This window comes from Carya illinoinensis, chromosome 3 (assembly GCF_018687715.1).
Source record: "Carya illinoinensis cultivar Pawnee chromosome 3, C.illinoinensisPawnee_v1, whole genome shotgun sequence".
Lineage (NCBI taxonomy): Eukaryota > Viridiplantae > Streptophyta > Magnoliopsida > Fagales > Juglandaceae > Carya > Carya illinoinensis.
In genome coordinates, this window is record NC_056754.1 from 50,219,027 (window position 1) to 50,234,493 (window position 15,467).

A 15,467-nucleotide genomic window follows, 5' to 3' on the forward strand; every position below is an offset into this window, starting at 1 on the left:
AAGACTTATGTAACTTGCACACATAATCTGGATGAGTTTCATCAACAAATCCCTTAGATTGTTTCTTGAAAAGCTCTTCAATTAGATAGCAATAAAGGAAGGCATTAGAGATATCTAATTACATAATGGAGTAGTTAAAGTGGACTACCAATGCAAGTAGTACCCATATGGTGGAGGGCTTAATAACGGTGCTAAATGTTTTAGTTTAATAAACTCCACATGTTGCTCAAAGCCTTTTGCAACAAGATGAGTTTTAAACTTTTCTATTGTACCTTCAACCCTCTGTTTAATCTTAAATACTTATTTGTTATGAATAATACTTTGATGCAATGGACGAGGTTAAAGGACTAGGTTCCATTAGACAAATGAGCATAAAATTCTTGAAATATAACATCTCTCCACTGTGAATCAATATCAGCTTTAGGTTAAGTTTGGTTATTAAGATAAAATATAAAATTTTTATCTATCTTATTATTATAATTTTTTAAAATTTTTTATATAAAATATAATAAATAATTCAAGGGTGCGTGGGTTGAGGATTAACAGACGGCGGGGATGGGAGGGAAGCTTTGATGGTGAGGATGAGTGTTGGGTTGGTTGCTGTGATTGTGCGGGTTGAGACTCATGCTCAACGTAAGGAAGGCTAATGACAATAGAAGTTGAGGTGGCAGCGTGGGTAAGGACATGACCTGTAGGCGGGGATAATAATAATTAATACGGGATAGTGAGATAAGACGTGGTGGTTTGGATGAAAATTAAAAATTATATAAAATATTATTATTTAATATTATTATTATTTTAAAATTAAATAAATTAAATTATTTATTATATTTTATATGTAAATTTTAAAAAATTATAATGAAAAAAATGAAATAGAGGAAACAATCTCACCCAAACCGGGCCATAATCGTCCTTCTTGGTTGCCAACAGACTCTCACCATTTGTCCGCATTTGGGTGAGCAGGTGCATGGCATGTCACGGGGTGGCAATAGCACCTTTCGAAAATTTCAAAACTCCGATTCTACCCTTGTGACCGTTGAGCTTCTCAAATGTACCACTCCACGCTCATTAATTGCGCGTATCTGAGCTGCACCACTGCCCCCAATATACCCTGGCTCCAGCAGTCTTTGGGCACACTGGCTACCAGCTTTCCAACGAATCAGAATTCACCACGTCTTATCTACGGCCCCCACCTCTTAAAGATATTTTCGATTCTCCTCTCTGTCGCTCACTCCTAAGTTCCTAACTCCTCACACGTCACATCATTCAGGGACATTCCGAAATATAAACTCAATTCCGAGGTCAATTTCGTCCAACGGGAATGTCCAGGCCTTCATTTAACTAACGTGGAGTTGGCCTGACTCTCCTTCTCCCTCGGAAATCTCTTCTCTTCCTCTCCTCTTTCTACTATTCTACAGTTATTAGGGTTTTGGAGCTTTCCTTTCCCCAACCCTGCGTACATGATGTAGATGCAGTCACAGAGATGGAGATAGTGATCCCTTTTGAACCGACGCATCTTCTATCTTTCGTTAATGTTCTAATGGGGTTTTCTTTATGCTAACTCAGACACCCACGGACCACGACGCCATTCATTTTCTTACGAGAAACTGATTCCATTCGTTTGTTCGCCCGTACAGAGAGAGCATTTTCATCTTTTAGGCCTTCAGGGTGGTTTGGTTTTCACTATTTTGAGTGAGCCTGGCTTCGCCTTGTGCTACTGATAGCAGTGACAATGACATGGTCTGACGCTAGAAACGATTCAACTCCGAAGCCAACTCGCCCGGCTCGACTCACCTACATCCCTCCGCACCTGAGGAAAAAATGTGTCCCCGTACCCAACTACAACGCGTACAGCTTACCCACGGAGTCAACTCACCTCGAGTTTCGAAACGGTCGGGGTCGCGGCCGAGGCCGTGGCCGTGGTCGTGGTCGTGGTCGCTTATACCAGACCGAGCGCTGGAACCAGAACCAAACACAAGCCCCTTTTGATATCTCTTTCAAATTCAACGAGCTGGATGTCAATGACGACGAGGCCAACACTGAGTCAGAGTCGATGAATTTGGAGGCGTACGAGGACATTCCGGTGGAGGCCAGTGGCTCTGATATTCCTGCACCGGTCAACACATTCGCGGAAATTGACTTGGGTGAGGGTCTAAACCAGAATATCAAGCGGTGTAACTACGTGAAGCCCACTCCGATTCAGCGCCACGCCATTCCCATTGTCATGGCCGGGCGCGACCTAATGGCCTGTGCCCAAACTGGGTCTGGCAAAACCGCTGCGTTTTGCTTCCCAATCATCTCTGGGATTCTGAATCAAAACCATTTTACGAGGCCGAATCGAGTCGCGTGTCCGGTTGCGCTTATCCTGTCCCCGACTAGGGAGTTGTCTTGTCAGGTTATTCATTTGCTTTGTTTATCGTATTTAATGCCAAGTGGGTGTCGGTTTTGGTTTGGATAGCGGGATTCAGTTCCGTATATTTTTTGTGGTACTTTTCTTATAGATACATGATGAGGCTAAGAAGTTTGCGTATCAGACTGGGGTCAAGATCTCTGTTACGTATGGTGGGGCTCCAATTTCTCAACAGGTTTGTGGATTCTCATGGTCTTGCTGGTCTAATATTTGGATTTTTTGTATTTCTTGCTCGCGTAATATTTTGTTGAAGTATAAATATTATTCTTCATATAAAGATGATGTACATGCTCATTTATTGCTTTTTTCTTTTTTTTTAATTGGAATACTTCGTTGATTGTAATAAAATTGTGTGGTCCTTTGTTTGATTGGTAGGAAAACTTAGGGAGGGAAAAGGAATTATAAATTCGAATGTTATGTATTACTTTCTTCTGTCAATTACTTGGCGATAACCTCAGGGATAAGTTTCGATCTACATCCATGTTCGTGGTTACCGGAAAAAAAACATACGTGTTCTGGTTTTCTCATCTTTTATTGGTAAGTGCGGATTTCCATTTAGAAGTCACTACTTGGTGGTGCGACTAATACACTTAGGTGCAGTTTGGATACTAAGTTGAGATGATATGAGTTGAGATGAAAGTTGAAAGTTTAATAAAATATTATTAGAATATTATTTTGTAATATTATTATTTTTTTTAGTATTTGAAAATATTGAATTGTTTATCATATTTTGTATGAGAATTTAGGAAAATTGTAACGATAAGATAAAACACTTTCACTATCCAAATGGGGCCTTAAGTGTTAAATCCTGAATATTTGTTTTTATGATGCTGCGTTAAAAAGTACCATTACCTAACCTTAGGGGTTGGTTCAAGTGGTAAGAGCCTTGGTCTTAGTGGGCTCCCTCCAGGGTTAAGGTTTGAGCCATTGGGTGCAAATGATTCCTAGTAGCTATTGGATTGGAGAATTTTTTCCTTCAATTACCCAATATGTAGTTGTGGAAAATTTCTTGCTGAGCGCCTGTTTGCATCTCGAGATTAGTCGACATTTTGTTTTAGACATTCGGTGCCAATAAATAAAAGTAATATTACCCATGTTTTTCACTAAGTGTTGAGATTATCCCGTTTTTGTTAGTACTAAAGTAGGCAAGCAGCAATGTATGTGTGAGTATCTTATATCATGGTTAACGGTGGATGTTGGAGATGGCATCAGCAAATTGAAATTATCTTGTGCCAAGCCAAGTTCTGCATCTTCTATCATCTTTGAATTACCCTCATTAATGAACCTCAATTGGTTAACGGCTCGCATTCTCACAGTAATATCAAAATTTTTTTTTTTTTAATTCTTTGTTCGGTGACCTAGCTATGACTGCTACACGGGCATGCAGTAAGAAAAGATTATATAGATTAGTGAGCGCAGCTGCCCTTCCCGTAACTTCCTAAAGTACATGTTTGTTCGTCTGCCCTCTCATACCTTGTTGTGAGGAGCCTTTTTTTTTTTTTTTTTCCTTCATGATCCTACTGGTGTGATTGCCATTTAATCTCACTATGGTGTTGATATCTCAATTGTCCTTCCAAACTTTATTCTATTGGTCGATTGTAATAGATTTTAATGACATGAATGTACATTATTTTCTTGAATCTTTAGACACCCATGTATGGGTGTTGCTCTTGTATATGTTTCGTGTATTTGGCTTTGCCTTTTCAATAAAATTTGTATGTACCAATAACAAGAAAAGATATGTCAACTGTCCTACATATTCCTATTTTTGTAGTTTGCAACAAATTATATTTTCATCTTGTCAAATTGTAAGTTGGACCAAATCCATATGTTTTTATAAACACGTGTTCGGTTCATTCCTTGCATCTGGAAAATGTACTGCTTTGTTTATGCTAGTAAATTATTTTATCTTATCAAAAGATTTCTGAGCTTGCAATCATTTACCCTATTTTTCATTTTGATTACTTAATTGGAGAAGCCCCCATGGGAATCAACCGTAGTAGGTTTCCCTCCAATCCTCGGTAAAAATGAGATTCAATTCCTTTTGTTTGTTATTTCTACTTCTAACTGTTGACTCTGCAGTTCCGAAACTTGGAAAGAGGCGTCGACATCTTGGTGGCTACACCAGGGCGATTAGTGGATATGATTGAAAGATCAAGAGTTTCACTTAGGGCAATAAAATACTTGGCATTAGATGAGGCTGATCGAATGCTGGACATGGGCTTTGAGCCCCAAATCCGGAAGATTGTCAAGGAAATGGACATGCCTCCATGCAGCGAAAGACAGACAATGTTTTTCAGTGCTACATTCCCAAGTGAGATACAGGTTGGTTGACGTTTTCCTTCTTTTAACTGCTGCCCTTTTTGCGACTTTCCATGTGGGAAATTAGATGAATTATACTTGATATAATTTTGTTGTAATGCTACAAACTGTATAAAATTTGGCACTTTTCATTATCCTTGGATCATCACTTTTGTTGCATCTTGCAGAGACTTGCATCGGATTTTCTTTCAAACTACATATTTGTGGCAGTTGGAAGAGTTGGTTCTAGCACTGATCTTATTTCTCAAAGAGTCGAATTTGTTCATGACGTGGATAAAAGAAACCATCTTATCAACCTTCTACAAGGCCAGAGGGCGAATGGAACCCATAGCAAGGTAGACTAACCCTTTGTTTCTTTTCAAATTAAACAACCCTTCTGTTCGTACTTGCACAGTTCTGGCATTACTTTCATACACATTTGTCTAAAGTAGTTGTATTATTTATTTTGCACATTTGAACTTGTATTGTTTTCATGAGCTAATGATCATAAAGTGTACTTTGTTTTGCCACAGAATGCTTTGACCTTAGTATTTGTGGAGACAAAGAGAGGAGCAGATGCATTAGAAAACTGGTTGTCCATGAAAGGTTTTCCAGCAATCGCAATTCATGGTGACAAAGTGCAAATGGTTAGATCACATTCTCTCTTGCTCGCACTGTTTCTCTATATGAGCTACAATCAGTTTCTGTATTCTGCTTGCTATGCTGCACGAATTTGGTGCAGCTTTCAGCTTTTCTGAAAGCTTTTATATTGATGTTCAGCAGACATAGGCACTCCTTCATATTAATGCAAGGGGGTGCTCTATTATGTTGAGTGCCATGTGAGTGATTAAGGGAGAGGTTCTATTATGGTTTCCTTCGCATTCAATGTGAATAGCTGAAGTTACGAGTATTCAGGGAGAGGTTCTGTTGTTGTTATGTTCAAGTGTCAAGTTCCAATACAATTGTCTTTAGGATGCAGTTGCTCTCTTAGAACTATAGTTGATGGAAACGAGAAAAGTCAAGGTTTCATTTTTTTATATAAATCAATTATAAATTATTCATTTATCTTTTTGCAGCAGAGGCGTTACTCTATTGTATTTCTTCCATTATAACAGAGAGGATTAGAATAAAAATTATGATTCTCGCCAAGAATGGGTTTGAGATATATTACTTAGTGCATACGCTATCTTTTATTTATATATTGGTAGGTATCTTCATGTTTACTTATTAATTGTGAAGGAGAGAGAACGAGCTTTGAAATCTTTCAGAAGTGGTTCCACTCCAATTTTGGTGGCAACAGATGTTGCTTCACGAGGTTTGGACGTCCCACATGTCGCACATGTCATCAATTTTGACTTGCCAAAAGACATAGATGACTATGTCCACAGGATTGGGAGAACAGGTCGTGCTGGTAATTCCGGTCTGGCAACTGCATTTTTCACTGAGAAGAACCTGCCTCTTGCAAAGGCACTTGTTGAACTCATGCAGGAAGCAAAGCAGGAAGTTCCTCTTTGGCTTAGTGATTATGCTAAGAGAGCATCTAATGTTGGTGGTAGCGGTCGAATCAACCGATTTGGGGGCAACAAGTTTGGTGGCTATGACTTCCGAAGAGATGCTCAATCTGAGAGTGAGAATGATTACCATTCAAGCACTTGTGGCAATGCTGCAGCTTCCTCTTATGCTCTTTCTCATGCTGTTGCAACCAGTAATGATTATGCTGCTGCTAATTCCTATGCCAACACCGGTGTTGATTCTTATACTTCGGGTTCGTATGGATACGGACATAATTTTTCATCTGGTGGCGCCAGTGGTTGGCACTAGACCGAAAGGGCCTCATCCCCCTCTCTGTCGACATCCTTTTGACTAGAACCAGCATGGTTACGCATGGTATATAGTAAGCACACATCTGTAGGATTTACATATAAATAGCAGCTGCAGACGTTAACCGGTTGGAAACAGATCGAGTATAATCCTACTGTAGTCCGTAGTCTTCTACACAGGAAATTCAAGTTCTACTGACGTACTTTTGTTTTGTTTTGTTGAGGGAACTATGGATAGCTCTTGATTACCACTTTTTGAGCCTCTAAAAAATTAATAGGCTATTTCGAGTTTCTTTTCATTTTTCTTTATTGAAATGTATCTCTCATCAATTGAGTATGTCACTTCTCTATGTAGCTATTTGTAACGAAGAAGCTGTTCGTATTGACTTTAATATCAAAGCATTGGCCCTGCGACCCATGTTGGATTTCGGCCTAATTTTCCTCTCTATTTTTACCCCCCATATTGGTTGGTAACATACATTTATTATTGTTGAATGGTTGATTCTTGTGTGGATCTGAACATTTGTTGGTTTTGATTATTCAACTGAAAGCTTCAATCGGGATTACAGAAAAGTGGTTTAGATCCATGTAAAAGGAAATCGAAGAAAAATGGACAGCAGTTGGAATTCAGTTGAACGTGACAAGATAAGAAGTATGCAAGCATGCATGCATACATGTACGTGTATATTATATATGGTATGCTAATTCACACAACGACTGGTTCAACTGGGTAACCAAGAAAGTGGAATCCTTGGGAGAGCTTTGAGAAAAAAGATGCAAAAGCCTTGCGGATGTAAAGCTGATTTACTATGGGGAACTTGATCAAAATATGTTGTATGGTTGATCTCTTTTAAGTAAAAAGTGCATGCCATCTGAATCTTGATGTTTTTGTGTGATTTGTTTGCCCTGTGAATGGATTTTGTTTATAAGTTGAGAATTTTGATAAGAAATATTTTACTACTGTTTGAAAGCATTGTTATATTTTCTTAAAAGTAATGTTACACATAATTCATTTTACTCCTACCATCTCATAACGTGACATTTAATGATTGCAAGATATCTGTTATGTTCTATTTATGGACCAATCATTTAGGTGCAGTTTGGATAATAAGATGATATGAGATAATTTTAGATAAAAGATAAATAAAATATTGTTAGAATATTATTTTTTAATATTATTGATGTTTTGAAATTTGAAAAAATTGAATTATTTATTATATTTGATGTCAAAATTTAAAAATTTTTTAATGATAAAATGATATAAGATAAAATAATTTCACCATCAAGCCGGCCTCGTTTGTTTTCAGAGATGAGAAAAGATGAGATGAGATAAGATAAAATTTTTTGAGATATGTTGAGATGAGATGAGATAAGATGAGATTAGATGAAATATGTATTTGTTTTTAGAGATGAGATGAGATAAAATTTTTTGAGATATGTTGAGATGAGATGAAATAAGATGAGATTAGATGAAATATGTGTTTGTTTTTAGAGATGAGATGAGATTAGTTTGACTTTGTTATAGTTAGTAATATGATGAGACCCACAAGTATTTGTAGTACTTTTTATAATATTTTATTTATTTACCAATATTGCAATTTTTTTTCTACTTCTTTTTTTTTTGCTGCTTCCTTTGTTTATTTATTTACTAATGGTGTAATTTTTTTCGCTGATTCCTTTTTTTTTAACTGAGAGAAACCATTTGGTCTTTTTTTTTTTTTTGTTGCTTCATTTGCTTATTTATTTACCAATGATGGATTTTTTTTTTTTTTTTGCTGCTTCCTTTTCTATTAACCATTTGGTCAATTTTTTTTTTGTTTTTTTTTTCTGCTTATTTTGTTTATTTATTTACAAATGGTATTTTTTTTTTCTGTTTCATTTTTTTTAACCATTTGGTTTTTTTTTTTTTCTGCTGCTTCCTTTGTTTATTTATTTACCAATTGTGATTTTTTTTTCTGCTTCCTTTTTTTTAACCATTTTGTCTTTTTTTTTTTTTTTTGGCTACTTCCTTTATTTATTTATTTACCAATGGTGTAATTTTTTTAGATGAAAACTTGAGAAGGAATTTGAGATCTTTTGAGATGAAAACCTGAGAATAAACTTGAGATCTTTTTAGATAAAAACTGATAGATCAAAATGTGTGTTTATTTTTATAAAATTTCTGGCAGTATGAAAACTTTAAGAAGTTTTCAAAATTTTGGTTTTTAATCGCAAAAACAAACGAGACCTTAATGTCATGTTAAAAGATGACAAGGGGATAAAAAAAAGGGATAAATAGAATTCTTTTAAGTAGTATTGGTCAACTTTGAATGCAGAATACTTTTCTATTATTATTGTTATTAATTGTTCTAATTCAATCCTCAATACCATTAATACTTAATAATGATAATAACATTAACCCACTAGTTATTAAAAGAAAAAATTATTACAATCATCTTTTTTTTTTTTTTTTTTTTTTTTGTCTTTCAACATAGGGGTGAGCATTAGCTGAATTGGAGTTGGTATCCTCTAAATCCAAATTCGACTCCAACTATGATTATGTCAGAGTTTGAATCCGACTTCGACTTACATAGGCTCCAATAAAAATTTGACTTTGACTTTTCGGAGCAGAATTGGGTTTGAGATTTTTTTGGGCTTCCTTTTTTTGTGAGTTTTTAAGTTTCAAGTTTATTAAAAATATTATAAGTGTTGCCCAGATGACTAATATAAGAAGTGGATGAATTGAGTTGTATTTAAAAATTAATAATTATAAATCAAATACACAATATAAAATATAAACAAAATATGAAACAACAATAAATATAAAGAGTAAGAGTAAGAGAAAAGTAAAGTCAGTATGTTAACGATATTTGACTCCATTGCCTACGTCATCGCCTCAAACTAGTTTTTGAGAATTCTTAAATTCACTATTCAACCTCTTTCAGGTATAGATAGAAACATATTACACTTTTGAACAATACTGCTATAAAGGATCTGTGTAGAACACCCTCTACACTTTCAATCACCTTACACGTGGTGATTCAACTATTCTCTATGTAGAATACTTTCTGCACACACAAGAGTTATACACACTCTTATACTGATACAATAGCTGATAGTGGGTATGTTATAAAAAAATATTCCTCAATGAGTGAAATAAGAACAATAAAGTGCAAACTATATATCTCTCAAAATGAATAAGGGTTAAGGCTCAATACTTAGAGAAGAGAGAATGAAAGTTTTGAATGAATGTTGTATGCTCTTACTGTTATAAATTTGAAACTCTCAAATGATCTATTTATAGGCATATGAGACTTTATATTCAAATTTAAAAAGATTCACATGTCAAAGACAACATCATTCACTTTTCAAAAATTTCAAAGTTAATTTTTTAACTTTTCGCATATGATAAAAGGAATACATTTTACTTTTCAAAATTTTCAAATAAAATCATCTACTTTTTGCATAAGTCAAAAGGAGCATCAATCACTTTTGAAAATATTCAAATAAAGCATGCACATGTAAAATATGACTATTAATCATCTTTAATAATTTCAAAAATTTCAAACAAAATCATCTACCTTTTACATAAGCCAAAAAGAGCATAAATTATTTTTGAAAATATTCAAATAAAGCATGCACATGTAAAAGATGACAATCAATCATCTTTAATATTTTTAAAATTCAAATATTTAATCATGTCATGTACATGTGAAAAATGACAATCAATCATCTTTCAAAATTTTCAAATTTAATTTTCAAAATATTCATGCACATGTGAAAAATGTATTTTAATGCTTTATGATAAAATATTAATTTTGACTCTTAATCCTAATTTCGAATTTTTAAGAGATTAACAAAATTATTCTATGAGTTTTAATGTGAATTTGTTTCTTTCTTGCTTATGCTTAGTTTCTTAATGTACTTAACTCTATTGTGTATGTAACTTAAGTTTGAGACTCCTTTATTCTTTGAATTCATTTGTTATCATCAAAATCAATGTATAGATATATAATTGCACGAAACTTAAAACCTTGAATTCAACAATAAGAAAAAAGAAACATATTTTAGATATGAAAAAACAAAAAGTGTAGCTACAAACATTTCATATGCCATGCAAACCTAAAATTTTTTATAAGAAAATTAAAGAAATAAAAAATATACAATAAGCCTTCTAGGTTATTATTGATATCTTATCATTCATAATTTCTTATTAATTAATGTTAATTCAATAGTATCTAATTACATATTATTATACTATAGTATATGTGTTATTAATTTATTGCATTAGACTTATTTCTATACTACTATCTAACTTATTTTTATACTAGAATTATAGTACAGTGTTTAATTACATGTTATTATACTATAATATTACATATTATTTCTAGTGTCTAACTATATGTTATTATACTATAGTATCATATATTATTAACTTATTATACTATATTTGTTTCTTATTTCTAGACTTACGTCTAATTTATTTCTATACTATACTTATTTCTAACGTTTAATTACATGTTATTATATTATAGTATTACGTATTATTAACTTATTACATCATACTTATTTCTATATTTATGATTTATGGTTGTAATACTATAATGTTTATATATACTAAATTATTATTTATTTATATTATAGTATAAGTATATTATTTTATAATAATTAGCTCATATTAGTATGATATTTAATTAAACTATATAAGTTATTGTTATATAACTATAGTAGTTAGTAGTATATATGATCTGAGAGCAGTCAATATCTGAGGCAAGAGCTGAGAGCGGCGGGTGATGTTATGGCCGGTAATCGTACGGCTGGCATTCGCTGTGAAAGTTGCTGTGGTCCGTATGCAAGCTGGGTACTCGTGCTATTTGTGCTCATAATGCCAATTGCCTGTGGAGGGTATGTTGTCGGAGTTCATGCCGTGCTTGTGGTTTGGTTGTTTTTGTTGATTTTTTGTTGTTTTGTGGGTTTATCTGTTTATTTAGTTTTAGTGTAGGTATATGCTATTGGATTGTTTGTTCATAGTAGTTGTCTCCCGTATTTCGCCTCCTGGAGGTTAGAGGGGTCATCCCGTCTCTGGTTGTTATAGAGCGTTTACTCTCTCTTTCGAGAGTCTTAGAAGTGAAGACAATATCCGTCACTTGTGTACAGAAAAGTTCCTGAGTAGATACGTTAGTTGACTTATAGTTTGATATCCTGTATTGATAAGTCACAGTTGTCACTTTGTTTATGAATGAATACAATGAAACATATTTCCATAAAAAAAATAGTAGTATATATGATTAATATATAAATAATATATATTTTTATAATACATATACAATATCAAAGATAGAGTTAGAGTGAGAAGATAAAGTCGAAGTCGAATTAGAACGAAGTTGGAATCGGTCAAACAATACCTCTTATACTTAAAAATAAAAATAAAAAGAAACTATCATAGTGTGGAGTTTTCAAATTTTTGGTCGGTTTTACTTCCAGAGAAACTAGTCCTAAGTGCAAAATCTTTAAATATATTTCCCACGACTTAATTATTTTAAAAAAATTTTGATTATTTCTCATAGAAAAATTATATTTATTATTTTCACACTATACACTATAAATAATTTTTTTTATTTTATTAAATGTGTGATATATAGATAATAAGTAGAAAAATTTAATTAGTTTAAGAATAATAAAATTAATAAAATAAAATAAATATGATATATAGCGCATGAAAACGATATGTAGCAAAACTCGACTCAATTCTAAAATGTAAAATAATAATACTAAAAAATTAAAAATTAAAAATTAAGAAAACTAATTTAAGAAGGGAAAAAAAAAAAAAAAAAACAACTAAAAAAAAGACACACTCAGCGTTAGGTTATATCCAGTTTCCACAGCTTTGTCTCTGCGGTATTCCTTTCCCTCCGTGTTACCATTCTCAAATCTCATCGGACAGACGCAGAGAGAGTTAGGGTTTAGGTCGGTCGAGCTCAATGGAAGAGATTACAGAAGGAGTGAACGCCATAAACCTGGCCGGAGACTCCCACAAGAAGAACCGGATCCAAGTCTCCAACACCAAGAAACCTTTATTCTTCTACGTCAATCTCGCTAAGGTTCCCTCCTCTCTCTCTCTCTCTCTCTCTCCCTCCATCCTGAGAATATGTAATTTTATATCTGTGTTTTAGGTATTTGATGCGGTTACTAAAGCTGCATAACTAGGGGCTTTCAAATCTTTTCTAGTAATTATTGTATTGTTGGTAAATATTTGATTTTTGTTGTTGATTAATGATGGGCACGATTTATCTTTCATGCAGAGGTATATGCAACAGCATAACGAGGTCGAGCTCTCCGCCCTTGGAATGGGTAATGTTTCATTCTGTTATATTCATTTTTGTAAAAATTAGTCCATGTATTTATCTTCTCATAATTTTTTTTTTTTCTGAAAGAAATATTCGTTTTATTATAGAAAACACGAAAGGCAGTTCTCTTCAATCTCCATTTCGTAAATTCGCTTTACATGTTTTTAGTTCCCGTATGAATTCAATGGCCTAACTATGTAATTTTATTTATGGTAGTTTATGGTCATAAATCGTAAATGTCTATCTGCAGACTGACATTACTGAGCTAATTTAAGAAATAGCTGCTTATTTATGTGTATTTATGTGTGTTTTACGGCCTAGAAATAGTTGCTTATTTTAATGCTCAATCGATTATTAAGTTAAATTTTCTTTCCAGAGATTTGCACAGGGATTTGTATAGAACCGGGATTGAATACTACTATGGTACATTCGTCCTGATTTATCTGTTGTTTTTGGGGTTTCATTTCAGCATGAAGTAGTAATGTAATTTAGTTGCCATAAATTGGAGAAAACTTCTGGTTTGCTTTAGAGGTGCTTCCGAGTTTGGATAGAGATATCCCCAAGAGTCTTGACTGAACTGTAGGGCCTAGAGTCGGAGAGATATAAACACATCAAGTTTGCCCTATCGCATTCATTAGGCATTTAATGCTGCCCAAGAAATTTACTCGGACAACTATAAATGCTGTGGGGAGTCCACTTTTGTGGCTCTCTCTCTCTCTCTCTCTCTCTCTCTCTCCCCTACTCTAAGCCCTAGAGTTCGATAAAAAACTCTAGGAGACCTGAATCCCCTAAGCTTCTCTGCCTTAGATTCCTGGAAGCCTAGGATTTTCTGCTGTGTTCTTGTAATCTTCTCTTGCTGCTGTCCCCAGAATTAACCAATATGCGGTTTTGGTGGGGTCATGTATCTGGAGTATACTCCCCACAGGTAAGTCCAGAGGGCCCTGCCTTGGTGAGGTTCCATGCCATAAAGAAAAAGAAATCCTGTTGCTCCTGAGTTGGTAAAAGTTACCGGATATATGTTCAAGGGACTTCTCTATTACTCCTTTGTACATTTCATTTGGCTTTTGTATTATCTGAGCATCATCCAATGTATTATATTCGTAACTATATTACATTTCTGAATATCGTAGATGTATTATACTTGTAATTTTAATACGAGTTAAAGCAAACCTATGGGGATATGGTTGATTTGTTGAGTTTCTTCCCATATGGATAATTTGCATGTAACTGGCTTTGGTGGGCATTTGATAGGATTTGTTGCTTCCCCTGCTTTTAACTTACTAGTTTTAGTGTTTCATTCTGACATTTCCCTTATTAATGTGTTCATTTTGTTATATTTTCAGCTATTGCCACAGTTGTTACTATAGCAGAAATTCTGAAAAATAATGGACTGGCTGTTGAGAAGAGTAAGATTTTTTTGTCTAACCTGTACTGGTGATAAGCATTCAGTTTGATTGTCATTAAAAATGACATTCGCTTTCTGCAGGGATCATGACCTCGACTGTTGATATTAAAGATGACTCAAGGGGGCGACCGATCCAAAAGGCAAAGGTAAAGTTAATGCTAATATGTTTTCATGTATCCTTTTTGCTTTACCTTACCCGACATGCATGTCAAGTGGCAGTTTATATTAAACTGATGAACAGGATGGAGTTTTTAATCACTCACCCACAAACACATTCAACATGTATTCTTGGAGTTGGACCCCCTAGAGTTTCTAGGGCTTAGAGTGGGAAAGAGATAGACACATAAAGTGGGTTCCATAACATTTATCAATCATTTAATATTGCCTGAGAAATTTACTTGAGCAGCCATAAATGCTGACGACCCATTTTATGTGTCCATTTCTGTCCCACTCTAGGCTGTAGAGTTCGTGCAGGAACTTTTTAGTATCTAGATCCTGCATTTTCCATATTGATATGTCCTCATGGTGAATTTCCCACCATGTGTTGTCATTGTAAAACTGATTTTTTTTTTTTTTGTCCAACTAACCCTTTGATGACAGATGGTTTATGTTTTTCTTTTCCTGCCCTCAGATTGAAATAATGCTAGGGAAGACTGAAAACTTCGATGAATTGATGGCAGCTGCTGCTGAGGAGAGGGATGGTGTTGTTGATGTTGATGAGCAAGGTTGAAGCGGGTTGTTTCCTAGTGTCTGGTTTGCTTTGCTTTTGTTGTTCTAGTTCTGGCAAATGCACTTGAGTCAATTTTATTTACAAGAGATTTGTAGGAATCTATTTGTGGTCCTAATGATTTTGTAACCACCGAATTGTGTTAGTGTAGAAATCAAATGTGTTTGTTATTTAAAAATTTGTTTTCCTATTGGGATTTTTGGCATAGATTTTGGTTAGCATACATGATGTGTTTGCTCTTTTTTGGATAGGCATCATAGTTTAAAGTTTATTGTTGAATTATTATTGTAGGTTCTGAACTACATGAGATAAGCATTGAAAGTTAAAAAAACTAATGCACTGCCGCATTTCAAGCTTTCTTTTGGTTTATCTATGTGATTCTATGACATGTATCCATGAATTTGATCTGGGTTTCCAAAGCTGTGTATCTACATCCCGAACTATACTGGGCGTTCAATTTCAGCACTAATATGTACAC

At 34.2% G+C, this 15,467-nt stretch overlaps 2 protein-coding genes across 3 annotated transcripts; both read left to right on the forward strand.

The window, feature by feature from the left end:
* The first annotated feature begins 1,350 nt into the window (after positions 1-1,350).
* LOC122305122 (DEAD-box ATP-dependent RNA helicase 37-like) lies at positions 1,351-6,967 on the forward strand. Its single transcript, XM_043117451.1, has 6 exons — positions 1,351-2,395; positions 2,502-2,585; positions 4,493-4,735; positions 4,900-5,067; positions 5,245-5,358; positions 5,951-6,967. Exons 1-6 carry the CDS (start codon positions 1,733-1,735, stop codon positions 6,530-6,532), a joined length of 1,854 nt encoding a protein of 617 aa, XP_042973385.1. The 5' UTR covers positions 1,351-1,732; the 3' UTR covers positions 6,533-6,967.
* Positions 6,968-12,353: 5,386 nt separating this feature from the next.
* LOC122305123 (uncharacterized protein At2g34160-like) lies at positions 12,354-15,358 on the forward strand. 2 transcript variants are annotated; one of them, XM_043117453.1, is made up of 5 exons: positions 12,354-12,611; positions 12,813-12,861; positions 14,201-14,263; positions 14,344-14,408; positions 14,863-14,998. In XM_043117453.1, the coding sequence occupies exons 1-5, from the start codon at positions 12,492-12,494 to the stop codon at positions 14,896-14,898; spliced, it is 333 nt and encodes a 110-aa protein (XP_042973387.1). In that variant the 5' UTR covers positions 12,354-12,491; the 3' UTR covers positions 14,899-14,998. The 2 variants fall into 2 exon arrangements, with proteins under 2 accessions (XP_042973387.1, XP_042973386.1); XM_043117452.1 differs by having other exon boundaries at positions 12,359-12,611; positions 14,894-15,358.
* Positions 15,359-15,467: the final 109 nt, after the last annotated feature.

Bases quoted from the DNA above. Each gene is read 5' to 3' on its own strand.
- LOC122305122 (XM_043117451.1), top strand. From the start codon at position 1,733: ATGACATGGTCTGACGCTAGAAACGATTCAACTCCGAAGCCAACTCGC. The intron at 4,736-4,899 runs GTTGGTTGACGT...TGCATCTTGCAG, and splicing joins CATTCCCAAGTGAGATACAG to AGACTTGCATCGGATTTTCT. The intron at 5,359-5,950 runs GTTAGATCACAT...TTAATTGTGAAG, and splicing joins ATGGTGACAAAGTGCAAATG to GAGAGAGAACGAGCTTTGAA.
- LOC122305123 (XM_043117452.1), top strand. From the start codon at position 12,492: ATGGAAGAGATTACAGAAGGAGTGAACGCCATAAACCTGGCCGGAGAC. The intron at 12,612-12,812 runs GTTCCCTCCTCT...TCTTTCATGCAG, and splicing joins TCTACGTCAATCTCGCTAAG to AGGTATATGCAACAGCATAA. The intron at 14,264-14,343 runs GTAAGATTTTTT...CGCTTTCTGCAG, and splicing joins TGGACTGGCTGTTGAGAAGA to GGATCATGACCTCGACTGTT.